Genomic DNA, 27,602 nt, shown 5'->3' on the forward strand with positions numbered 1-27,602 from the left:
TTTTCACCATTTCACCTACAAAAATGTTTTTTCTCATCCATACGATTGTCATTTACACATGCAAATTGGTCACACTATTATTTGTATTTATATTCTGATGGTGCCTGGAGAGCCCCAAGCAGGATCAGGTTCCCCCTACGCTAGATGCTTCACAAATATAGATGAGACAAGCAACAAATATGTAACTGTCCAAAAGTCCAGAGCTAGTAAATTACATCAACCTACCTTTCCCCTCTCATAACTCCTTGTCACTCCCTGAGACCAGCTGCTGAAACTAAGCACTGCTCACATCTGTGAGCAAAACTCATTACACCGGCTCACGCCCACGGGCCCCGTCCAGGACAGAGCAAGCATTCTGTTTATTTTGCCAGTGAAATGATTGTTCCTGCCTTGGAAAAGCTGGCTCTGAAAAGCAAATGTAGGGCACAGTGCATATCACAGATATTTCAGAGTTCTTCCTTCAGGTCCCTCAGAAGACCAAATCTGTAGCTGCATGGCTCAAAGGACTCCCACTGACTTCCCTCAGAGTTCTTGGGAACACAATGGTGCTACAAAGTAGGGCCTTTCTTTATTAAAGGGAAAAAAGCAGTAAGGCAGGTGCAGGTTACTGAGCAGCTTTGTGCTTTGGGGAAGTCAATTTCAGGCTAGAAATGGTGATGGCAAAGAGAAGTTCTCCCTCCCGATGCAGGAAGGAGCAGCTTACCTCTTTAACGAGCTTCCCAAGACTCTCCACCAAGGTCTCCATGACTCCTGACAGATCATGTAAGGAGGAATTGGACGTGATTCCTTTCTGTAACAGGAAAGAGAAATAGAAACTTGAGATCACAAAAAGAAACCAACAGGGAAATGCAAACCCTCAGAAACATTCAGATTCCGAGCAGGGTTTACTGGACAGGGACTCAGGAGACCCGAGTCAATTACGAGCTCAGCCACAGACTCCCTCTGTGCAACCTGGGATGAGCTTCTTAATCTGCCCCAGGTCTCAGCTCTTCATCCATCAAGGGTGGGTAATGCTTCCCTTCCTCACAGGACTGTGGTGAGGATAACACTGTGATAGTGAAGAATCCCATGCTTCAGTGAATGGTATGTGTGGGTAGGACTTGAATTAGGGGCAACACTCAAGCTAACTTTGCTGTGAAGACAAGCCCTGAGTAAGAGATGCAGGAGCTGGTCATGAGCTTTTGACATTTCTCCCATGAAGGATGAGAATGGACAATTCACAGGCTGAATCATGAGATTTAAAAAAATAATTTCTGCACAATATGCAATAAAATATGTCAGTATTTTTTCAAGGGACACAATGTTCGTGTATATGTTGCCTTGCCTTACCACATGATACTTCAGTGGTTGCTTCTGGTAAGTAAATATGGCATCTAAGTCATATTTACTTTGCAATGGGAAACAATATTTGTCATAAACACTATTTCAACCAGGAAGTGGTAGACAAATCACGCATTTGGAATTTCTGTTATTTCCTAACAGGAACCTTGCCCTATTGTTTAAGGGAAGGGTGATCTCATGTGGCTTCATCCCAACACACTAAAAAGGACACCAAGCCAGAGGTTCAAAAGACGCTTGTATTTATATTAAAGAAAACCTTCTTTTCATAGGCAACTTCACTTGCTGTGTTCAAGTAATTGGAATGTATGTATTATTCAGTGTTCTGTTTGGGCCAGAGCAATGACAAAATGCCACCCATGTCATTAAGAGAGACAAACACAATTGCTTTTTGTAGCCCTCACAGCTCTAGGGTGACAAGATGTCCCGATTTTATAGGGACAGTCCCGATTTTTGGGTCTTTTTCTTATATGGGCTCCTATTACCCCCAACCCCCGTCTTGATTTTTCACATTTGCTGTCTGGTCACCCTACACAGCTCCCTCATGGCCTCGTGCAACATGTGAATCACAGCACAGCTATAGCTCACTGCCAAACCTGGAGACATTTTCTGGGATGCCCCGGCGCTGCAGAGTTAAAACCCATTACTTAACACACACACAAACTGCCTCTCCATGCTGACTATTAGAACTGGAAAGATCAACACAGAGAGAAGCTCTTCCCTACGTGGGAAGGCCCCATTTTAACTTGTGTGGTTTACTGTCTCGAGGGGAAAACCCGCTTACAGAGATTGTGTCTCATTCTGTCAAGCGAAGGAGGGTTGGTCCCACATTTAAGTGGCAGGGATATCCCTCCAGCATTGATTTCAGGGGATTAACTGAGGGCAAAGGCACTAGCTTCCCCCTCCCCCGCCTGGCTGCCTGCAGTCCCTGATTGGCATTGCTCCTCTTTACTGAATCAGCAGCAGTCTCAACACTAGAGAACAGTTTGAAAGAAACAGAAAATAAAATCCATGGAAGTTTGGGTGAAATGGCCCCTCCACCCCCGTTTTTGAGCCAGCCCTGCCTAAAGCACTGCAAACTCTCTACATACTGTGGGTGCTATTCAAATACAGAATTAACAACAGCTACCCTGCAGAGCAGGCTCAACGCAGAGCGTCTAATACTGCACGTGGCAGATCTCATCCATCATCCCAAAGGGCCTATAAAATGGGAAAGGCTTACATAGATCTCTACTGAATCTGCAGTTCAGCGATTGGTACTGCATTATGCCCAGGTGTGTTGCTTGGACAATGAACATCCACTCAACAATGGCTTTTTGCCATCCATCCAGACATAATTTTGGGCTTTTTGATGATCCCTCCCAGAGTCCCTTCTGCAGTCCTCTCTAAACTGATTTGCCTGTCTAAGTGCTTCTATAAGCCAAAGCATAACTAAGCACATTTAATTTATCCTCTGCGAGGTTAGGAAACACCACACTCGCCATTTTACAGGTGTAGAGCTGAGGTACAGAGACATTTGGGGCACGTCTACACTCCATCCGGGAGCAAGCCCCAGCTGGGGCCTGCAGACTCACATTCGCAGGGCTCACGTTGGTGCTCTAAAAAATAGCTCTATAGACGGTGCTTTGATGTTGCAGCTTGGGCTGGAGCTCGGGCTCTCAAGCCCATCCCCAGCCCCAGGCTTCAGAGCATGTGCCTAGCCGAGCTATAATGTCTACACTGTTATTTTTAGGACCTGGGCTCACTCCCAGATGCGGCACAGACATGCCCAGAATCAAGGTCACACAGCAGGGCAGTGGCAAAGATGGCAACCTGGATCTCAGTTCTGGGTTTTAACCACAACTGCCTCCCTCTGTTCCTGTGGCAAAGGTTCTCTGTCCCCAGGCTTGGACAATTATTGGACAAGTTCTCTATATGGAAAAATTTGCGAATATGAAGTATGGTAAAAATAAGCACCATTTTTCTATCTGGCTTTCGTCTTCTTAATTGTGCTGAAATCTCACCAGCCAATTCATTGCACTTTGTATCACACTGATTTACTTTGTAACATTAATTCTTCTCTTTTATGTAGAGCTGAACACACTCTCCAATGCAGAAAGACCAACGTATCACTCGAGCCCTTAATGTGGTGCTCAAATGGGAGCTTGAGTTTTTCACAAAGTCCCTGAGGTGAAATTTACCCGAAATAGAGCTGCAACTCATGGACCCTTCTCCTCCTTCTTCCTCTTCTTCTTCAGGGGTCTCAGAAAAGAAAATTATGAAAACTTGTAGCCAATTGAGCCACGTCTGTTTATGCCAGTTGAAAACATGGCCCAGAGTTTGTCGTACTTGCATTACAGCTAGAGAGAGCTTTTAGTTACTAAAATGCCATTAAACAAAGACCTCCAGGGCATTTTAAAAAATGTTATTTACTTGGCCAATGAGCTTTTCAACACGGGTTTATGAGCTTTGTATAAGAAACAGAACAGAACTCGTTTCCAAGATTTCACCCTTAGGAAAATGCTGCAAGTGAACAGACTCCTTTGTTCAAGAGTGGCAGAACATTACCTCCTTTTCCAAGGATGTTATTATAGGTCAAGGGACTGCTTAGCCATTAAGCCAGAGTGTTTCAAATGTGTGATGACCAATTCTTAGGCTCATTTATTCAGTCCACTTGGCCACATAGAGCGCATGTATTTCATTTAACTGATTCAGGCACTACAACAACCTTCACATTTTCCTTTGGAAAAATTATGCTTTGTGCTCCTAAGGAAGGTTGGCTGAATGCTCATCAGGTTCAGAATTGCTGGATTCAAGATTCTCTTCAGAAGCAGAGAGCTTTCCTCTCAAGTCAAGATCAGAACTGCTGGAAGAAAAGATAAGAGGACTGGAGATGCAGGTGGAAACTCTGGCTGAGTTTAGAAGGGGGTTTGAGCAGATGATGGAAGACAGACATGATGAGGCACAGGGGATAAGCTCAGACGAGCAGATGGAAGCAGGACCAAAGAATTCTGAGGAGCTGCTGGGTGAGGAAAGTGGAAAAAGGTGGAAGGTGGATAGCATGTGAACTAAGGAGAACCAGGCAGAGGGAAACAACGAGGCCAGGACGGAGAAACAGATAGCTCAGGAACAGGGTTTGGTGAGTGGAAAATGAAGATGGAGCACAAGCAGGGTCTCGCGTGACAGGAGATGGAGGGCGAGGAAAAGAGGCGAGCCGGCTATGCCTGCGAAGGATGGGGAGGAGATCATGGAGGCGACACCCAGTATGAGCCTAGAAGGATTGCGAGGAGCGAAAATCGAGAGGGCTTGCGGCAGCTGGTTAGCGGGGAATAGACCGGAGAATCAACTGTCGGCAGGAAAGGCAAGTCTACTGGTTTGGAGCTATTTACTGGAGAAGAATAGACAGGCTGTAACTAGACCTGATCGGCGGAGAACAAGAAGGTGTTGTTTGCCGGGGGCTAAGGTACAGGTTTGGACCTTTGAAGGGCCTGAAAAGGATCCTAGCTGGGGAGCGGGAAAGATCGTTGATTGTTCCTTCATGTGGGACGAATGTAGTACGGCTAGTCACTCGCGGACTGTATCAAGGAGGACTATGTCAGGACTGGGAAGAGCTCAAGGAAATCGAGGCTCAGGTGATCTTTCAGTGGATTCTGCCGGTTCCTAGAGCGGTGGCGGACGAAGGAGCGAACAGATTATGGATTGATTACATTGGCTCAGCAGTGGTGCTATTATAAGGAGGCATTTGGGTATGTACGTGCATGGGAGCGTTTACGGCAAGACGACTGTTTCGCTCTGGATGGACTTCTCTAGCAATGGAGGGAAATAGACAATATTCTAGGATTTTGGAGGGCCTCGCCGACCTATTAAGAAGACGCTTTAAACTAGGAAGATTGGGGGAGATGGTTGGGATGTTCAGGAGAATCTCCCACGCCAGAGATTTTTAACGCTGGAGAGAGGAAGTATAACAGTGGAGGGGGATACCCTTGTGGACCAAAGTAATTGACCCGGGAGGAAAAGCCGGAGTTGAAAACTAGCCTAATCGGGTGATGCTGGTGGTAGAAAGTCTGTGCACGACGGGGGAGAATGTTCACTGGAACGACAAGCGTCAAAATTAATGTCTGTACACTAATGCCAGGAGCCTATGGGAACAAGATGGATGAACTGGAGCGTACTGGTTTGCAGGAAAGTGAAACCAGATATATTATAGGGCGGATAACAGAAACCTGGTGGAATAGTATCTATGACTGTGATTACGGGTATTGAAAGGCTATTGTGCTGTTTAGAAAAGACAGGAGAAATGGCAAGGTGTGGAGTAGCCTTGTACATCAATGATGGGGTTGAACTGTAATGAAATAAGAGTTGATGGAATAGATAAGACAGAGTCTGTCTGAGGTAAAGTCACTACTTTGGGTAAAAAAGCTATAGAGTTTCCCCTGAGATAGTGCTTTGAGGGTGTGCTACAGCGCCGGGATCTTGATTGGATATGGAATAGAGACTCCTTTAATGTCTTTAATGAATTTCAACAAAGGGGAATGCTGTTTATGGGGCTTTCAACTTCCCGGATAATAGACTGGTAGGCGAAAGTGCCTTGCATAGAATAATTAGGGGTCAGATTTTTTTTCTGGATGTGATAGCGGATGGAAATTCTTCATCAAGGGTTGAAAGTACCTACGAGAGGGGATGCATTCATTAGATTTGGGTTTTGGTGAGTAGTGGAGGACCTCGTAAAGAAATGGTGGTAGGGGACAACCTTGGTTCGAGTGATCATGTAGCTTGATTCAATTCAAATTTAGATGGAAAGGATATAACAAATGGTAGATTGGGACTTTAGGGTTTTTCGACTTCTCGAGGGCTAATCTTAAAGAGGTGAGGAAATTAGTTAGGAATGGATTGGAACGTGAGGAACTTGTGGATTTAAATGGCGGAGGAAAGGCCTGGGAATTGACTTTAAGTCGCAACTGCGGAAACTGTCCGAGCCTGGCATCCCAAGAAAGGGGAAAAAACCCATGAGCAGAGTTGTAGGCCAAGGCTGGATGACAAGCAACTCCAGGAGAGGGGATTAAGAAAAAGCGAGAAAAAAGCTTACAGGGAGTGGAAGAAAAGGCGGAATTAGCAGGGAACGCTTCGAGGCCTTGAAGTGAGGCAGAACGTGTAGGATATAAGTGAGGAACAGGCTAAAAGCCGCGTAGAACCTGGACCTTGCGAGGGAAGCAAACCTAATATGTAAATAAAGAGGTTCCTACAGCCACATAAATAAGAAGAAAACAAGAAAGAAGAAGTGGGGCCGCTTAGAACACTGAGGGATGGAACGGAGGTTAAGGATAACCTAGGCATGGCCCAATATCTAAATAAAGTACTTGTTTGCCTCGGTCTTTAATAAGACTAGTGAGGAGTTTAAGGGACGATGGAAGGGATGCAACGGGAATGTGGATATGGGGTGGAATTACCGCATCGAGTATGAGGCCAATTGAACAAGCTTAATGGGCGTACAAAATCAGAGGACAGGACCACAATCTCCACCCGAGGATATTTAAGGAACTGAGCGCGTGAAAAGTTGCGAGCCCGTTAGCGAGAATTTTTAAAACCAATCGGTAAAACTCGGGGGTTGTGCCGTATGACTGGGAGATTGCTACGTAGTTCCTATTTTTTAAGTAAGGGAAATAAAAGTGATCCGGGTAATTATAGCCTGTTTAGCTTGACGTCTGTCGTGTGTAAGGTCTTGGAAGAAATTTTAAGGGAGAGAAGTAGTTAAAGGACATTGAGGTCAATGGGTACATTGGAGAGACGAATATGGCAACATGGAATTTACAAAGGTAGATTCGTGGGCCAAACCCAACTGATCTCCTTCTTGAAAGGTGAACAGATATATATAGACAAAGGAAATGGGTAGATTTATAATACCTCGATTCAGTAAGGCGTTGACACGTTCCGCAATGGGGAATGTTAGTTAAATTAGGAAGAGATGGGGATGAATGTGAAAGTTGTAAGGTGGATAAGGAACTGGTTTACAGGAGGAGACTCCAGCGGGCTCGATACGAAACGGGTGAACTGTCAGGCCCTGGAAGGAGGTTACTAGTGGACGAGTCCCTCCAATGGATCGGCTTTTGGGACCAGATCTTATTTAACCTATTTATTACTGACCTTGGCACAAAGAGGCGGGAATGGTGTTACTAAAGTTTTGGCGGATGACACGAAGCTGGGGGGGATATTGGCTAACACGGAGGAGACCGGGATACTATTTCAGGAAGATCTGGACCACCTTGTATCACTGGAGTAATAGTAAGGATGAATATAATAGTGAGAAAGTGCAAAAAGGTCATCCCAACTTTGGGATTAATAATAAGAATTTTAGACTATACATGGGGAATCCCATCAGTTGGAAATGACGGAGGATAGGAGTAAGGACCTTGGGGTATTGGTTTATGAGCCGCCAATGTGATATGGCTGTTAAAAAAGCAAATGCGGTTTTAGGATGCATCAGGCGAGGTATTTCCAGCAAGGAGAAGGAGGTGTTAGTGCCGTTATATACGGCGCTGGTGAGACCCCACCTGGAATATTGTGTGCAGTTCTGGGTGTCCCATGTTTAAGAAGGATGAATTCAAACTGGAACAGGTTCAGAGACGGGCTACTAGGATGATCCGAGGAATGGAAAATCTGCCTTATGAAAGGAGACTCAAAGAGCTTGGCTTGTTTAGCCTGGCCAAAAGAAGGCTCCGGGGGGATATGCTTGCTCTATATAAATATATCAGGGGGATTAACGTTAGGGAGGGAGAGGAATTATTTAAGTTTAGTACTAATGTAGGCACGAGGACGAATGGGTACAAACTGGATATTAGGAAGTTTAGACTTGAAATTAGACGAAGGTTTCTAACCATTAGGGGAGTGAAGTTCTGGAACGGCCTTCCGAGGGAAGTAGTGGGGGCAAAAGACTTATCTGGCTTTAAGACTAAGCTTGATAAGTATATGGAGGGGATGTTATGATGGGATAGTTTAATTTGGGCAATTGATTTTGGATTATCGGCAGATAAGTCTGCTCAATGGTCTGTGAGGGGATGTTGGATGGGATGGGAACTGAGTTACTGCAGAGAATTCTTTCTTGGGTGCTGGCTGGTGAGTCTTGCCCACATGCTCAGGGTTTAGCTGATCGCCATATTTGGGGTCGGGAAGGAATTTTCCTCCAGGGCGGATTGGCAGGGGCCCTGGAGGTTTTTCGCCTTCCTCTGCAGCGTGGGGCATGGGTCGCTTGCTGGTGGATTCCCTGCAGCTTGAGGTCTTCAAATCTCAATTTTGAGGATTTCAATAACTCAGTCATGGGTTCGGGGTTGTTATAAATGTGTATGGGTAGGATTTTGTGGCCTGCCTTGTGCAGGAGGTCAGACTAGATGATCATATTGGTCCCTTCTGACCTATGAGTCTATGAGTCTATGAGAAGCAGGCTTCTCAATACTGCACCCAATATCTATATTGTTCTTGCCCACTGGCAGGAGCATAATGACATATGTCCACTCTTTTACTGATCAAAAACACACGCTAAGATATGGCCAGTGTTTTTGTTTCTGCTGGGCTAAAGAATTCAGACTTTACTAAGGGTATGTGTACACTTACCCTATTTGTTGGCAATGTTCTCACTTTTATCCTTTTACGATCTTCGTTGTGAGAATATTCGTGAGCTAGTCATTACAGAAAGCAAATTCTATAACTGAGGATGGTGGAAAATGAGGAAGTTGGGCCTGTACTGAGCGAGTTTGACTAGAACCAGAATTCATTTAATGTGGAAGAAACCCTACAGGCCAACATTTCCAACGAGTAGCCTCCTTTTTTAGGCCCCAGTTTATTCTCAAGTAATTTGCATCTGCAATTGGATTGTGGGTGCAAATCTCAGTACTTGTACCTTCACCTACCTGACTGAGTGTAAACTGGGCAGTTAGAGGCACGTACTCAGACTGGCATCTGAAAATCTTTGGGCTCAAAGTGAGTGTATATGGAGATTTGGGAAGTGTAAACTGCCCAGATAAAGAAATGCTGGGCTGCAGCCATGTGAATGTTTACACCTGTGCAGAGGGCCAGTAAAAGGCCTATAAACCACTTCAGTCCCATTCAAGCCCACAAAATGCAAATTTCAACTATGAACACTCTAACTAACTGAAGATAACCTCACCTCAACCTCTCCTGTCCCCAGCCTGCTCTGAAATGCTTTCCTTCCCAGAGCCCTTTTCAAAATAGTTCATTTCGCTATAGGTACAATTTTTGTGCTCTCTTTCCTTTGTCTGCTGTTACTTCATCTCTATGTATTCGTTATTATGTCATTCTCGGTAGTAGCCTCCCTAGATAAAGACAAAATGCACATGGAAGACATGTGCAAAACAGAACATGAATTACAGTAAAGTCTGGACTGAAAGGTAATCTGATTCCAGTGCTTAATAATCAACCCCTTTGATTGGGAAAACTCCAAGCAACTGATGCTTGACTGTCTGTCCTATGAGGCATATCAAAACTGGATACCCACAGAGCAAGAGTGCTGAATTCCTCTGTGCAGACAGAGTATTTGTTTTATTGGACAACAAAGTGGTTCATAGGCTCTTTCTTCTCTGTGGAGCTGTTTTCAGTATCAACTTAATCAAGCTCTTAATCAAGTGTATGCTACCCAGACACTGTAGGTACACAAAGAGTCGCCTGGGTTCCAAAATAAACAAGCATGTCTGTTGCAAATATCTTCACCAAGCACCTTAATTTTACTTAAATAATTGAAAACTGCATGGAGCTAAAATATTTAGGTACTGATCCAAAGTCTATTAAAGTCAGTGGAAAGGTTCCCCTTCACTTCAGTGGTCTTTGGATCTGGACCTAAAATCTCACATGCGTGCACATGTGTTAAAGCTACTCAAAGAGTTTAGGTTGCCATTAGCTACAAGCTTCCTTATGTTGCAAATATATGAAAACTCTAATGCTAAATAGGTTTCTGTCAGACATCTGTGGGTTCATTCCAGCTTAGACGCAACATCTGATCAAAATACAGGAATAATGGCCCTTTGTTACCATACAACATAAATATTTTTCTCCTGACAAATCAATGCAGAGACGCATGTTCGCAGGCAACGTCCTCATTTAACATTTAATCAACAGAAAGCAGCAGTATGGCAGGAGAAAACTATATGATTAACTTGGGGGACTCAGAAGCTTTTTCCATTTTCCTTATTGGCATTAAACAGTCTATTCCAAAAAATAAAGGCTTGTGTATTCTTGAACACTCCATCCCCATATTTCCCGAACCAAGCATTATACCATGCCTTTCATAAAGCACTAATTCCCAGCACTGATGCTCTCCCTTACAAATCACGCTATAGCCAGTGCACTCACCAGTACAGGCTTCAAAAGGTCTATATTAGCACGAAAGGCTTGCTCTGCTGCGTAGAGTTTTTCCTTAGGCATGGTACAAAGGAAAGCTTTGCTGACCACCGCGACTACTGGGTTGTGAATTGTAACGAATTCAGACAGCTCTGACACATTGCACAGATTTCTCAGCTCCATTCTGTAGCCAGACAGGATGACCTGGAAACAGTTGTGAAACAACACAAAATGCCATCAATAAATCATTCTTGGCACTAAGTCAGAAATGATCATTTAGCTATATCATAATTCATAATATTCAAAGTTAGAAGGGAGAGGGTATTTCTCCCTAAGGATTTCATGGTTCTTAGCCATGCGTTATTCTGATTATGACAAAAGTATGTGGCCCCACTGAGTTCCATAGGAGAGTCCTATGGCTGAGATATCTCCAGCACTCCATGCAGATCCATATAGTAGTAGACTCCCTACTCTACACCAACCTCAATATATATTTATCTGGGACCTGAGCCCCTCTAACAAGTTAAGGTTTGTGGTCAAAACTAAGAAATGTGGCAAAAGCAAGGAAGAAAGACCCAAAGTCTAAACTCCTGAGATATATCATCTATTAAGGCACATTCTCTAGCCTACAATTAGCTGCAATCAGATTTCTCCTGCCTCACACACAGGTGTGCAAGACCGGGAGTTGAGAGCAGAAGAAGCCTTCCTTTTGTGCTCCTTGGCCTGATCCAAAGCCCACCAAAGTTAATGGAAAGACTCCCACAGACTTTAATGGGCTTTGCATCAAGACCTCTGAGCATGAAGAGAGGTGTGTGTGTGTGTGTGTGTGTGTGTGAAATCATAGCTGTACCTGCAGCACAAGACACACTCTATGGCCTATCCTCACCAGTTGGCAAAGGTCATGAGATGGGAGAAGGTTGGTTCCTTCCTCTCTCTTCCTCACATGCTCACAAAGGACTGGCCGCAGCCCGGCAGTTGTAATTTTGCAATGTTTGGAACTGATCCTGAGCTACTGAAGTCAATGGGAACATTGCCACTGACTTCAATGGATATAAGACCAGATCCCTAGCTCCTGTCCACAAACACCTCAAGTTAAGGATTCCTGATTAATATCTGTAAAGGAAATGAATGAAAACCTCTGATCAATCATCTAATACCTGCGTTCCTCATGGGACTGATCTCCAAATCCCTTTAACAGGTCATTACGGCACTAGAGTCCTTTGAATGTGCAAAGGTAAATGCTTAATACAGGTGATAAACAAGAGAAGCTTTGGAACGTCATGGTTTACTTTGTGAAATAGAAGCAGGGCAACCAGATGTACACAACTAACAATAGTGTTTCTCTCCATTTCTGCTTCTCTTGGTTTGCAACCGCTGATATGCCTGGACTGGATGTCAGTCTGAAACAAAAGTGATCACGAGGAGTCGGTCAGAGGGAAACCCCTGCTCCGAGCACCCTCTTGCAGCAGGCTGTGGCAGAAACAATGCTTGTCTCAGTTTTCCTTCTGCAGACTCCCAAGCACTCAACTCCCTCTGCTGCTGCTCCTCCTGCCTTCAGCCCTCTCCAGCCCTGGTTCTCTGGTTTGGGGACACCAGTCAGCAAACCCCTCTTGCTGCTCTCCTACCTTCAGCCTTTCTCTAAGGAACCAACTTCGGCTTCATTCCAGGACTCCTCCAGTAACTTGGTCTCTTTGGGGCCAGCCACACTGTGACAGAGTCTCACTAAAATCTCTTGTATCATGCTGAGCCGACCAAGTACAAGAACTTTCATATTTTTCAAAGCAAAAACATGTCTACCATTCAGTGAAGAGATGCCTATCTAAGGAAAGAGGCAAATGGACTCAGAGTTCTAGAACCTTAACTTCTGCCTACATCTGCATTCCAGAAACAGGATGAATCCAAGCTTTGTTCTCTATAATGGTGGCACTTCACAAAATCATTTCCTTCAGCACCACAGCAATATGAGAGAAGGATGGTCTTGTGGTTAAGGCAGTGAACCTCACGGGATTCAGGAGATCTGGGTTTAGTTTCCAATTCTGGCACAGATTTCCTGGACAACTTGGGGCACAACACTTATAACAGGGGTGGGCAACCTTTCAGCAGTGGTGTGCCGAGTCTTCATTTATTCACTCTAATTTAAGGTTTCACGTGCCAGTAATAATTTTAATGCTTTTAGAAGATCTCTTTCTATAAGTCTATAATATATAACTAAACTATTGTTCTATCTAAAGTAAATAAGGTTTTTAAAATGTTTAAGAAGCTTCATTTAAAATTAAATTAAAATACAGAGCTCCCCGGACCGGTGGCCAGGACCTGGGCAGTGTGAGTGCCAGTGAAAATCAGCTTGCGTGCTGCCTTCGGCACCTGTGCCATAAGTTCCCTACCCCTGACTTATAACAACAAAAATATTTATATTAAACAAAAATAACAAGCAGACAAGACCAAAAAAAACCTCCCAGACACATGAAGTCACGAGCAACAAAAGGGTCCTGTGGCACCTTCTAGACTAACAGACGCATTGGAGCATGAGCTTTCTTGGGTGAATACCCACTTCATCGGATACATGTGAGTTTCACAACTTAATGAAAATTACAATCGGTCTGAAATTGTGGTGATATCAGGTAGAAGCATAAATTATAAATGACAGGCTAATTCCCCTAAGGAGTCTTAAAATGTTAAGATCATTTTTGTAGAAAGTTGGGACTGTCTCTGAAAAACAAGACACAGGTCACTTTATCTCAGGCTCATGGATCACAGTATCCTTTCTTTCCTGTCCACTAAGCACCGTGTACGTAAAATTGGGAGATTTGTACAGTCAATCAGAAGTGGCTTAGGTAACACAAGTGCAATTGTTCAATCCTATTGTTACCACTTATACTGTGGTAGCACCCAGGAGGCCCCACTTATGGGCCAAGACCCATTGTGCTAGATGCAGTACAAATGCAGAACACAGAGACAGTCCCTGCCCCGCAAACCTACAGTCTAAGTGGTTTTACAGCTTTCCATGTTTTCAGGGCTCAAATCTCCAGCTTCTGGCTGAGGAGGTTGGGGTGGCTATCTCTTCGGCACTAATCAACACTCCTTTGAAAATCCCAGCCTAATTGGTCTGAGGAGTGCAACAAAGTGACCTGAGTTGGAGTCTCCTTTCCCCAAGAGCTGACTACACTGCTCTTCAGGGCAGAGACCTTGTATCTCATCACATGTTTCTGCACAGTACCTGTAGAGTACACAATCCTGGTTGGAGATTTAACTATATACCAATAACGTCCTCTTGGCACTGCCAGCTCCTACTTTTCTGAGGCAAATGAAAGAGAAAGCAGCACGTGGAAATAATCCCAGATCTCACACAGAGGGATACAGAGTCCTAACTTCAATACAGAGTGGGGAGAGGACTGTATACCTGCAGTGGGCACTAATTCTCTCTGCAGAAATCCTCCCCTCTCCTTCTCCATCCCTATCCACCAAAACCAAACAAACCTTCCCCTAACAATCAATATTCAATCCAGGGTAAAGTCAGGCCTCTCACACGACTCTCCAGCGAAATCACTTGGGAACATTTTATGCTTTTTCTGAGTCACAAGTCAGAAAAAGCCCCACAAGGGCTTCCTTGGGAAACTTCAAGCCCCACAAGGGCATGAAGTTTCCCAGGAAGAAAGATGTCTGCTTTGATTCATTATTTATATTATGGTAGTCCCACTGTGCGACAGTACGACTTGTTGAGTTTGGTTTATGGCTACTACTGTACTTCAATGGAAAATATTACGGGGCTGGAAAACATCAATCCAACAATATTGAGAGTCCACACAAAACGTGTTCTTCTATTGACAAGATCAAGGTGTAAGTTAGTCATTCAAGAGAAACCTAGCTAGCAGTTTTCCCTTCTAGTGTCATCAAAGTAACTCCAATATGTTGGTCTTTTAAATGTATTACTTTCCCTCTCCCTTATACTGCCTTCCTAATGGCTACTGTTGCTACAAAATCAAGTTCAAGTTTGTCAAAAGACTGGGCGCCAGTTAGTTTTATTTCATTTATCTTTTAATTATTAATCTCTTTAAAAGCTGTCTCTACATTCCCAATACTCGGCACTACACATGTTGTTAAAGTTCTCTGATTATTTATTCCATGTTCACATCTAATATGTGCTTCTCTTTGATTCTATACTGAGCATTAGAAAAATTAGGGTTGCAGACAGATTCCTTAAAATAGATACAAAGAATACTTTCAGAGTAACGTATTAACTATCAAAGGCAGATGGCTTTGTCAAATTCTAGAAAGCATCAAACATTTGTACGAATGAGACCAGCTTCTGAAATTAAGAAGGATCAAAGTTTAAAAGTGTTAAGTCACCATCCTTCAGGACATAAACTGATCAAGAACAGTGGTGAGAAGAAGGAAGAATTTTCCCTCTATGCTACACAACTGCATGGCACTTGGCAGTATTGTGAGCATACGTCGTTCTCTGAAATCTGAAGCAAGCAGCCCTGGTCAATGTCAGAAAGAGGAACATGAGCTAGGTAGGCCATTGAGCTTTTGCAGCATAGTAAGCCCAATGTTCTGAGCTTGACAAAGAAAACAACCTAGTATGTCAAGGACTCCAGTATTTGCACCTTCCTGTATTATGTGCAGTAGCTTTCACATGTCTCAGCCAAAATCAGGTCACTATTGTACCAGGCACCATTACGAATGTGGGTCCGATTTGGTGAATAGTCTCAGCCAAAAAAACCTGATTTTTTTCCCACAAAAATCAAAATGTTTCATTTTGACCATTTCAAAACAACATGTCTGGCTTTTCTTTTCAAAATAGCATTCTGTTTAGAAATTTGGCTAATTTTTTAAATCATAACAAAGGGTAAAAAGCACCCCAAAATTACCCAAAATGAAATGTCAAAAAAAATCATTTGGGGTCAAACTGAATCAATTTTTCTTCAGATCCTCTGAAAAAAAGTCAATTATTTGCTTAGTTCCACTATGTTCTGTACAAGTACACTGTCCCTGTCACAAAGAGCTGACAATCTAAACAAAAGACAGACAAAAGGTGGGGAAAAGGAACCCTCCTCTTCCCCATCAGACAGGAGGAGAAATTAAGTGATTTGCCCAAGGTCACTCTGGCAGTCTGCAGCAGAGCTCCTGAGTCCCATTCCTGTGACTGACCCACAAGGGCATCTTTTCTTTGTCATTGAGAAAGAAAAGTAAAATAGTCCAAACAACGCTGTTTGGACATGTGTTTTCAATGGAAAGCAGGACTTGAGAAATTCTCCTTGGCTTTTCAAGTGTTCTGTGCCTTTTAGGCATTTCCAGACTCTCTACGTGAATTTTCAAGTCCTCTTACACCTTGCTGCAAACCAACCAAGATGAGACTGAAAGCTCTTTGGGGCAAGGACCATCTTTTTGCATTGGCACAGCAACCAGCACAATGGGGCAGGGCTCCTAGATGCTACCACAATAACAATAATAATAATGCTTGAAAGAGTTCCTCACCCGCTTGAGGTTGACCTCCGCATTCAGTATCTCGTCCGCAGCAAACGATGGCATGGAAATGTTATGACGGAGAAAGTCTGAGAAGGTCTCGTTGTCGACCAGGAAATCCCGAAGTTTCAAACCTGTTAGGTGAGAAGCAAGCATCACTCGGTTTTATTTAGTGCAAATCCAAAAAGGAGAAAGAACGTGAAATCTTCAAACTAAAATAGCAAACCCTGGTTGGGGAGGGAAGGGGAAGGGACAATGACAATGCAGAACACAAAAGGAAAACAGTAGCTGCTGCCAATGTGCTCTGAAATACAGCAGCTTGCAGAGATACATTGGAGCTGCCATGTTTTTACACCAAAAATAGAATCTTTGAAAACAACCTCCCTCCAACTCCTTCGCTAACACCCGATTTGTTGCATTTAATCTGCTGCCTGGCACATGAGATGCAAAGGGAACTCAATGGTTCAGAATAAATTGCTCTTCAGTTTTCGGGAAATTCACTCCAGTGCAGAAGGTTAGTCACAAGAAGTTCAGGACTCCACTTGAACTCTATTTTGTAGTTTTAAGCAGGACTGCACTGGTGTTCAGGACAATAAAAAACTTACTAAATCTTATATAAAAATGTTTGATCATTAATAATACGAGTACTACTAATAATCACCATCATTGTAACCTACCATAAGATGTTTCCAGGCCAAGCACAGGCAGACACAAGTATGCCTGGAGCCAGAGGTTACTTTATACAGATAGCAACAGGTAGATTTAGGAAGTAGTCTTGCCATCTCTCACATTTTTTTTGGTAAATCTTATGATATTTAGTGTTTTTCTAAAAGCCCCAGCTCCTGGAAGCATGTGATTATATGAGAATCTCAACTTTTTTTTTGTAAGCAGAATCTTCATGGTTGAGGCGAAATGCTGGAAAATGTTGTACCCTCAAGTCTTAAAAACCAGAGAGTAAAGAACAGAACCCCAACCCTGATTTTTTTTTTTTTTTTAAAAACCTCATGATTTTTAAACCAATCACATGATTTGGGGGGCCTGACTCTGGTGCTTTTGAATGCTTGATGTTGGCAATACAAAGGAATGCAGCTGAGATGAAAGGTGCAAATGCAAGCAGTGGGGAGTTGAGGGAAGAAAGACATCTTGGGAGTCACTGTGGATAGTTCTCTGAAAACATCCAAACAACGTGCAGTGGCAGTCAAAAAACAGAATGTTGGGAATCATTAGGAAAGGGACAAATAATAAGATAGAAAATATAATATTGCCTCTATATAAATCCACGGTATGTCCGCATTTTGAATACTGTGTGCCGATCTGGCTGCCCCATGTTAAAAAAGATGTGTTGGTATAGAAAAAAGGTATAGAAAAGGGGAACAAAAATGATTAGGGGTATGGAACAGCTTCCATATGAGGAGAGATTAATAAGACTGGGACTTTCAGCTTGGAAAAGAGACAACTAAGGGGAGATATGATAGAGGTCTATAAAATCATGACTGGTGTAGAGAAAGTAAATAAGGAAGTGTTGTATAATCCTCATAACGCGAGAACTAGGGATCACCAAATTAAATTAATAAGCAACAGGTTTAAAACAAACAGAAGTATTTCTACACACAACGCACAGTCTACCTGTGGAACTCTTCGCCAGAGGATGTTGTGAAGGCCAAGACTATAACAGGGTTCAAAAAAGAACTAGATAAGTTCATGGAGAATAGGTCCATCAATGGCTATTAGCCAGGATGGGCAGGGATGGTGTTCCTAGCCTCTGTTTGCCAGAAGCTGGCAATAAGCAACAGGGAACGGGTCACTTGATAATTAACTGTTCTGTTCATTCCCTCTGAAGCACCTGGCATTAGCCACTGTCGATAGACAGGACACTGGGCCAGATGGACCTTTGGTCTGACCTGGTATGGACGCTTTTATGTTCTTATGAAGAGAATTGACATGGCTGACTCTAGAGAAGATTCATAGGCATGGGCTAAGCTGATTAGGTAGATAACCTGATGCTTTTTCTACTTAAGGAAGAGCAAAGGCACAAAACAAATTGGTAATTGATGGCAAAGAGGGAGAAAAACCCACGAGCCAAGCCCTAATGCAATGGACTTCGGATAGCTTGTATTCCCTCATGGCTGCACTGCTCATCCCAGAGGGAGCAGCAGTGACTGTGGCACAGGGCTCTCATTCTTGTTTTAATCAGCTTGACTTCTTACAAGAAATACTCAGTGCCTTTCTGAGAAGAGACTGGAGTAAGTCTGCTGCAAATCTCCATAGCACTGGGAGGGGATGGGGAGCACGCCAGGGCGGCCACGTGTCCCAAGACCATGGAGTCCTGCTCTCTGTATGCCTCTCAGGGTTTCTTTTGTCTCAACTTGGCAGGACACCAGTCTGGTATAAGAATTATGAGGCGAGAGCAGGGGAAGAAAAGCAACACTCCCCATTCTCCTTGCAGCATGAGCACGCCGGGGTTACTGTCGGTCATTGCTCTCTAGCCTACATCTCTAGTTACAAGTTCTACATCAAAAATAATCGCCACCATCAGCTGAGTTGAGGAAAGCTGGAGGTAACGTTGACAGGAGGTTACTTCAGGGTGAAAGCTTTATTCCCCCCTCCCAGGCAGGATGATTTAATAACCTGCCCATTGATCATACTGTGAAAAAAAACCCTAACAGGCTTGTGCAAACAAACAAGCCTAGTTTTCTTTTCAGTCAAGATTGGCACTAAGAAAAGTGGGCCAGATCCTCAGCTGGTGCAAATCAGCATAAGCCATTTACACTGATTCACACCAGCTGAGGGCTATGCCCCGCAAAATTACTCAGATTCAAAAATCTCCTTCCTCCTGAATTCTGGCTACTTCCTAACTGCACTACATTGGCTAAAAAATTACTCGGTATGTTTGAGTTTTGGTGAGATCATCAACAGCACTGAAACCCAAATGGACAAAGAGATTAGCTGGACAAAAATGCAGTGACATTTAAAGATCAGACATTTGCAAGCTTTTTCATTTAGCCCAATTCTAAATAGGGTCTATTTTTCTAGTTGCTCTTTTACTAAAATTTTATCGAACAATAATTCTCCTGCTCTTCCTGTATTTCCTCCTCCTTTGTTCTTTATTGCTGCTCAGAAACAGGATCTTTGTTAGTTAGGAACAATCTCTTTAGTTTGTCTAATTCAAAGTGTTTGGACAACTGCAGCAAAGCAACTTGCATCTTTTTACAGAATGTAAAGAAGCTATTTTTGAATTCCCACTGCCCTGTCTGTAAAGATGGTGTGGACTGGGAAGGAACCTTGTCTTCTTACTTGTCTATAAATTAACTAACACAGTGTACCTCGGGTGTTCAATTTCCCATTATCGGCCAGCATTTTCAAAAGTGCACAGTGCTGGCTGAAATTCCCATCCCAGGCATATTTCTACATTTGTTTTCATCCCGATTCCTGACAAAAAGTCAAAGTTTTTCACCAAATGGAAAATTTGAAAAAATGTTGATTCAGAAATGCCAAAACATTTTGTTTCAGGTTGGTGCGACATTAATCTTTCTCCCACATGCAACTGTGCTGACATGCCTGAGGTCCCACAGAAAGCCTGTGGCAAAAGAATGATTTGTCTTGACCTCAAGTCCAGTGCCTGAACCAGAAGGCCAACCTCCTTCTTGGTGAGTTCACCTCGCCTCTGTTCCTCTTTCCATCAGGACAGACTGCGCCACCTTACAGAATCCCCACTCTTCAGATCACGGAGGCCCACACACTGACTTGCCCCTGAAGCCTGTCACAGGTAGGGAGGGGAGCAGAGCAATGCAATCAGTCTGAACTCCAGCACTGCACAGGCTAAGTGTGTGTCTACACTACAGCCCTTACAGTGGCACAGCTATACTGATGCAGCTGTGCCACTGTAAGATCTCCTGTGTAGCTGCTCTGTGCCAAAGGGACAGAACTCTCCCGTTGACATAACTAAACAATCCCCAATGAGCGGCGGTAGCTGAGAGAGCTGTCCACACCGGCGCTTCTGCCAGTATAACTTATGTTGCTCAGGGATGTGGGTTTTTCCACACATCAGAGCGACATAAAATTGTACTGACAAAAGTGCTAGCGTAGACATAGCCTTAGAAGATGAGGCTTTTTTAAAGGTGTCCCTTTCAAAACACCCATCATTCTGTCCAAGGCTATCTACCCACCAGAGCATAACACAACCGATGCAAACAATGCAAGATTCAGAGGGGTAGCCATGTTAGTCTGGATCTGTAAAAGCGGCAAAGAGTCCTGTGATACCTTATAGGCTAACAGATGTATTGGAGCATGAGCTTTCGTGGGTGAATACCCACTTTGTCGGATGCATCCAATGAAGTGGGTATCCACCCACGAAAGCTCATGCTCCAATACGTTTGTTAATGCAAGATTGTTAGTTCAAAACTGCTACAATGCCCGCAAACAACACAGTCATAGTTCCTGAATGCGCTAACAACATACTAGGTAATGGGAGCACTTAAAGTGGGAGGGCACATGCTGGAATTACAGCGTAATCACCAAAATGCATCCCTGCCATTGAAGAAATTCTTCACTCCCTGTTGGGATGATCTATGTTCTACCTCAATGGAACAGCTCAGCCCCTTGGTCCTGTCCTTTGCTGCCAACAGAGCCAGTTGAGTTCAGTACCAGAGTACGGCTTGTGCTTCTGATAAATGAGGCAGCAGATCAGGACCTTCTGGTTGAAATGTATAGAATAAATAAAGTTAGAGATGAGCCCTAATTATGAAACTTGGATCTGGGTTTGCATGTAGGCTCAGCTGGTGTAAATCAATTTAGCACCACTGAAATCAATAGAGCTTTGCTGATTTACACCAGCTGAGAATCTAGCCTAACATGTGAAAGGAGGTCCTCTCCCTACTGTACAGCCAGCTTTGCTCTTTAATTCCCAGTCTACCCACACTAAGGCCCGGATCTTGCAAGGAGCTGTGCTGAGCTCAGGACTGGAGGCCAGCTCCCTGCTGCTCTTTGTAAATTAAAAGGTCTGAAGAAAACAAGGCAGCCAGTCAGTCCATGTGCCATGACTGCACCTTCAGCAACTGCAGACATTCTTCTACTGGTATCAAGTATCAGGGGGTAGCTGTGTTAGTCTGTATCCACAAAAACAACAAGGAGTCCAATGGCACCTTAAAGACTAAAAGATTTATTTGGGCATAAGCTTTCGTGGGTAAAAAACCCACTTCTTCAGATGTCTAGTGGGACATTCAAGACAGAAAACAATTATGTTATTTCCTGCACTTCCTTTGCTATTACTGGATTGATCGGCTTTTGGCTGAACTTCCGTTTCTCCCAGGTCAGCCACTCCTTCCCCTTGATCCTGAAGTGCAATCATATCCCTTTACTTATTATCTCAGAGGCGGCTAATAGAAAAGTGATTGTGTTGCCATAAAAACAGCATTAAGGCATCACTGCAAGATCAAGTGGCAAGACCAGACGAGTTATGGAAGCCTTTACTTTGCTCCTTAGCATCGGCAGATTCTTGTAAGTGCCTGCAGGCGGGCAGATTCCTTCCCCGGCACAAAGCAATCATGTGCCTGCCTCTCTCAGTTAATGAAAGTGGCAATGCAAGATTGAGAAATCCATGGGAACGACCAGTGGATATTTCTTTCCTTGTGATGTGATTGAGAAGAGGCTGCAAGGCACTAAGATACCCTCTTGGTAGGGTTCAGACTTATGGGGCCTGATTCCCAGCTCTGGGTGAGCTGCACTTGATACAGAAACTGGAGTGAGGAGAGGGACACCTTTGAACCTCTTGGTATACTGGGGCTAAGACCATTTATAAGCCAGAGCAGCATCAGGACTGGTCTATCATACCCCAGGCTGCCAAAGACCTTAAGGAGCTGTTCCAACAGCCAGGAGCAACCAAAGTGCACTTGCATTGTGTACCGTCCTTCTGGATCCCTGCCCTCCCCAACAAGTTCTCTCCCCCCACAGCTGCCCCTTCCACTGCACCAATACAGACAACATCAGCGGTCTGGTCCACCTGTTTGTTGCAAGGTGAGCTGTCTCTTCCCACACAGATCCCCAACCCAGCGAATGAAAATGCCTGTGTTTTAAGGATCACACAAGATGGCCATAGGGTAAGCGGTCCTGCAGCATTTTACCTTCCCCGTTATACAAATGGAAAACCAGAGACACAAAAGTGCATTGACCTGTCTGATAGACAGTCTGACCCAGTGGGACATGGCACAGGAATGGGATCCAGGAGGCACTGTGTTCTCAGCCTGAATCATCCATTGATTTACTGAGCAAGTCTCTTACCCTCAATTTCCCTGCATATAAAATTGAGATAACATTCTTTTTGGTGAAACTTATCCATCATATAGCTGAGCACCCACTCCTTCCATCAGCCCCCACAAAAAGAAAGACCTGAAACAAACAAAATAACCCTACACCAATTAGAATTCTTATATCTAGAAAAGACAGAAGAGTCTCCATGAAGTCTAATAGCGACTTCACTAATGCTAATCTATTTTCTGAGGAAGGCATTTAGATATGATGGTGATGGACAGCAATATGAAACCCTAAGACAGGCTAGTAAATTACCAATGTCAGATATAGGAACAGAACTCAGGATCTATGAGCTCTCAGTGTCTCTTGCTTATCCAGAGGAAACAGCAATCACAGTAATGTTAGAGACTATATTAACAAAGGACCTACTGATCCAGTGATCCAGCTCTGTTATGCTACAAAAAGCCCTTTTGATTCCCAGTCATCAGCCAGTGCTGCGCAATTTTCATTTGCCTGAGTTATATTCCCATGATTAAATTTTGGCAACACATCCATGGAGCGTGCTGGAGTATCACACAAGCCTCCTTTAAAGGTTCATTTGGCTTTTAATTTTTTCCTCTCTCCACATGCTATCCTTTCCTTGTACAGGTGGTATAGCTCTCACATCTAAATCTCTTTCTAGTTGATGCCAACAGGAGCTAAAACAGTCATAGGAACAAGTTACACAACATTACCTTGATTTGCTAACAGGAAATTGAGCAGCTCAGAAGGCCTGTGGTGCAAGATCTGCTAGCATCAACATGCCAGCCTAATCTGACAACAGTTGTCCCTTTCCCATGTAAACGTGTCATCCTTTTGCTGTGGGAGGTGGTAGGCCTATCTGCTGTCAAGCCATAAAGTGTCCTCAGCCTGTTGTCAGAGGAGACAACCAGTTACCTTAAGGCCCATTCAGAACCTTCACACATCTTCCTTTGTGGAAAACAGGCTACTGTGGGAGGTTGTGGGATCCCCATCACTGGAGGTTTTTAAAGAACAGGTTGGACAAACACCTGGCAGGGACGGTCTTGGTTTATTTGGCCCTGCCTCAGCCCAGGAGACGACTTGATGACTTCTAGAAGTCCCTTCCAGGCCTACATTTCTATGAATCTGGGTTTAAGAAGCACTCAAGCAGTTCCCTTTCTCCTGTCTGTTTCATTTACTAGTCTGACTGCTAGGTTTCTTCTGAGTGAGGGGGGAAAAGGTTACGTACAGACTCCTCAGCCTTTCCCCACAGGAACTCTGGAGGAGGTTTACTCCTCCTCCTCCTCTTTTGGAGGTCATGCTGGGAAGGTTTCAGTCAGACAGGCAGTTCCATGCTACAGCATGTGAGCCACCGCACAGGGCTAATAAAGCCATAGCAGAAAGCTCAGAGATGAAGCTACAGGGTCCCACTCTTACTTCCTAATGGCCACTGTCACTTCTTTTAGTCCCAATGACACCTATCTGCAACACACATTTGGTGTTGCCTCACTTATACTGTTGAAAAGGCCCCCGAAGAGGAAAGGTAAGAGAGGGTCATTCCCGCTAAAAGAAGGTATCCTGCTGCGTTTTCCGCTTCTGGTGTGAATCACTTTTTCGCGTCCCTCTTAGCTCTTGGTCGGTCACACACTGTCCCCCACACTTGGAACTTGGCGTGTTGAGTGTTTTGATAATGCTCCCCCGCCTCCACTGCCACAAGAGACACGGAATGGGCTGCTCCTCACAAAGAGAACATAGGGGAGGGGCGGTCAGCAACCTAGGGAGCCTGGAGCACTGTGGGAAATGAGGAACTCAGACAGGTCAGAGGGAAGAGGTGGATAATATTTTGCAGTTTGCCTCTCACTAATGTTCAGTCACGCATCCCGTCAATACACGCAGGAGAAAGATGAGAGGAGAAAGACCATAAACTCTGGAGCCAACAGGCATGTTCCATCTCCAGCTCAGAGGAACACACCTTTAAACTTGGTCAGATGGTATGGGTGAACAGCTGCAGCAGAAGTGTTTAGAATAGAAGCAGCATGAGAGATCCCAATAAAAAGAATGGGCTCTCAGAAGGTGGGAGCCATGGGAGGACGTATCTTTCTGCCTGCTGAGTTCACTTTCCAGGAATTCTCCAAAATATTATTTCTGCCAGGGCTAATGGGAGACTTTGGTCTCACATGTCATGTTTTGTTTTTGATGTGAAGCAAAGGTAAGTATCAAAAACGCTGCTCCACATGATTTAAGAGGTGTCATTAGGTGAACACGCAGCTTTCGTGGGTTACACCTGAGTCAACTGCAAATGTTGGAGGAAGTTAAAAAAGCTTGTCTCTCTCTTTCTCTCCCATTCAGCTGTCTTGCAAAGTCGTAAAAATGTAGCTTTAAATGCTGCAACACATGCATGTGAGAAGAACAATTATTCTGACAGCAAGCACAAGCGCCTCGCTAACGATTGCACACCACAGGACAGATCTTCAAATAGCATGAACTGGTGTTGCTCTGTTGGGTTCAATGGAGCAACATCAATCTGGCAAACAGCCGCCAGACCAATCCACAGAAACAAATTCTGTTTTTCTGCTAGTAGTACCTTGAGTCCCCAGTCATTACCAAGGCCCTGTTGTGCTAGGCAGTGTATATACATGTAGTCACAGACAGTCCCTGCCCCAAACAGCTTACAAAGGGCAGGAGGGGGAACAGAGGCACAGAGAGATGAAGTGACTTGTCCAAGGTTACTCTGCAGGTCAATGGCAGAGCTGGGATTAGAAGCCAGGTCTGCAGACTGTCAGTCCTGCATCCTACCCACTAGAGAACATTCTCCTTATTTAGATACTGCAGAAAAGCAGGGAAAGAGACAAATGCTCTATTATCTCTTCTTCCACTCTGGACCAGATTCTGTGATTAGTACAAACAAGAATAAAACAAAGTTTGCCAAATGGAGACTACAACAAAGAGAAAAACGTATTTTCAAGCTTCTAACAGAGTATTAAACATGATACGATTTTTTTTTTTTAAACAGGCTTGTGAGGTACTGGGAAGTAACAGAGAGAGAAAGACTGTGTGTGTGTGTAAATATGGTGCCATCCCTAGTGGGTGGAAAATTTAAACTAAAATGAAAATTCCCCCTAAAATTGTTTGTTTTGGTTGAAAAGCTATTGCATGTCTCCCCCAAAATTAACCACTTTTAACACTTATGCTTTAGGCTTTTAAGCCAGCCTCTGATTATTGGGAGTCAGAAGAGAAACTTGTCCAGGACAAGTTATTGCATAAACTGCCTACTGCAACGGTTCTTGCAACTTCTTCTGAAGTAGCTGATACCAGTCATCACTGGAGACGGTATACTGGACTACGAAAACTACTGGTCTGATCTGAACATAGCAACTTCTATGTTCCTGACAATTTCCTGGGAGTCCTGATGAAAACCAGGGCAAATATGCACTAACTGCATGAAAAGGTATCACCATTCAAACCAGGATTATTCCACTGTGGAGCACAACTTTGTAATCAGAGCAGAACACGCTGGGGTTCAGCACTAGTAGTATGCTGTTTAGAATGTACTGGAAAGTGTGGGTATGTCCACACGGCAAAGAAAACCCCACGGCTGACCCATGCCAGCCAGTTTGGGTTTGTGGATTATGTATGCGGTGTAGACATGCCCTGTATCTTCATGCCACTGCCCCCTGCTGCCTGGAATGTCTAATCATTCCACGGCTTGTTTTGCCACTTTCAAGTGCAGTGGTTCTCAACCCGCAGCCCAATTGGCACACAGCTGTGGCCCACATGACATCCTCAGGGCCATACATGTAAAATATACATTGCGTGGATGTGGCCCACAAAACGCATAGAGAACTGCATATGTAGTGTCGGAAAGGTGTGGGCTATCGCAGCTGGATGGCACAGACAGGGCAAGCACTGAGACAGAAGCCTGGTATACACTACACATTTAAACTGATTTTAGCAGCGTTAAACCGATTTACCGCTGTATCCGTCCACACAATGAGGTCCTTTATATCGACATAAAGGGCTCTTTAAATCGGTTTCTGTACTCCTCCCCGACGAGAGGAGTAGCGCTAAAATCGGTATTACCATATCGGATTAGGGTTAGTGTGGCCGCAAATCGACAGTATTGGCCTGTGGGGGGTATCCCACAGTGCACCATGGGCCAGTCATAGTGAACAGGGACACGGTTGGTACAGAGAGAGGAATTGGCAATCTGCCACAAATGGGTAGTCATGTGACCTGATGACTCATGAGTTCTTAAAATGACCAGGGGGGAGGGGTGGGGACACTTGGACTATATTCATTTATTTCAGTTTTTAAATTTGAGAGCAAACAGCGGAGTCAGTGGAGTTGCTGTGGGTTGCGTGTGGCTGTGGGTTAGCTAATGCAGCAGCAGTAACTAGCACTGCTCCCTTTTGGCTTACACATGCTGGTCCCCACTTGCTAATAACAGCACACGTGGCCTGATGGCCATTGACTAATGGATCCTACGTCCCCTGTGGGGTAGGAGCTGGCTTGTGTGTGCTACTCCCATTGTATAAACAGGGCAACAGACATGAGAGGTGGTCACTTGCCCAGTGCTACAAAAGCAACTGTATCACGGCACTAGGCTTACTCCTGGAGGAATTCTGCACCACTATGCACACACAGAATTCATGTCCCTCGCAGATTTCTTTGCTTCCCCACAGAAAAATGACTTTCTGATGGGGAAGCAAAGGGAAGCCACGAGAGCGGTCATGCAACCCACCCCAGCACTATGTTTCAGGTGCCCAGGGCAGCCAGCAGAGACGTAAATCACTGTGGGGCAGAGGGCGGGACTGGGGAAGACCCGGCTGGTGGCTCCTACCCTGCGCTGGGCTCAGCTGCTTGTCCCGTTGGTTTGGGGAGGTTGGGACTTCTTCCTCTGCATGGCATTCATGGCTGGGTCACCCCCACCCCCAGATTTCTCTCCCGGCTGCATGAAGCTCTGCAAACTGCCCCCCGCCCCTGCTTCCTGCAGCCGTTGCTCCTCAGCTGCAGGGGGAGGGATCACTTTACCGGGAGTTGGTCCCCCATCTGCCCAACCCCCATGCATCCAGACCCTCCTGTCGAGCCTCACCCCTCCTGTCGAGCCGCACTTGCCCTGCATCTGAACCACCCTGACAAGTCACCCACCCTCAGATCCCCGCTCCACCAAGCCCTAACCAGCTGCACTTGGATCCCCACCCCACTGAGCCCAGCATTTGGACCCCCTC

At 44.5% G+C, this 27,602-nt stretch overlaps 1 protein-coding gene across 5 annotated transcripts in view; it reads right to left on the minus strand.

The window, feature by feature from the left end:
• ABCA1 (ATP binding cassette subfamily A member 1) overlaps positions 1-27,602 on the minus strand; it is a 165,132-nt gene that overhangs the window by 71,825 nt on the left and 65,705 nt on the right. For all 5 annotated transcript variants that reach the window (XM_032773278.2, XM_032773279.2, XM_032773276.2 and 2 more), the window contains 3 exons: positions 16,141-16,262; positions 10,675-10,866; positions 704-790 (listed from right to left, as the gene is read on the minus strand). In XM_032773278.2, the coding sequence (XP_032629169.1) occupies positions 704-790; positions 10,675-10,866; positions 16,141-16,262 (401 nt within the window). The remainder of the gene's footprint in view (positions 1-703; positions 791-10,674; positions 10,867-16,140; positions 16,263-27,602) is intronic.

This window comes from Chelonoidis abingdonii, chromosome 6 (genome assembly GCF_003597395.2).
Source record: "Chelonoidis abingdonii isolate Lonesome George chromosome 6, CheloAbing_2.0, whole genome shotgun sequence".
Classification (NCBI taxonomy): domain Eukaryota; kingdom Metazoa; phylum Chordata; order Testudines; family Testudinidae; genus Chelonoidis; species Chelonoidis abingdonii.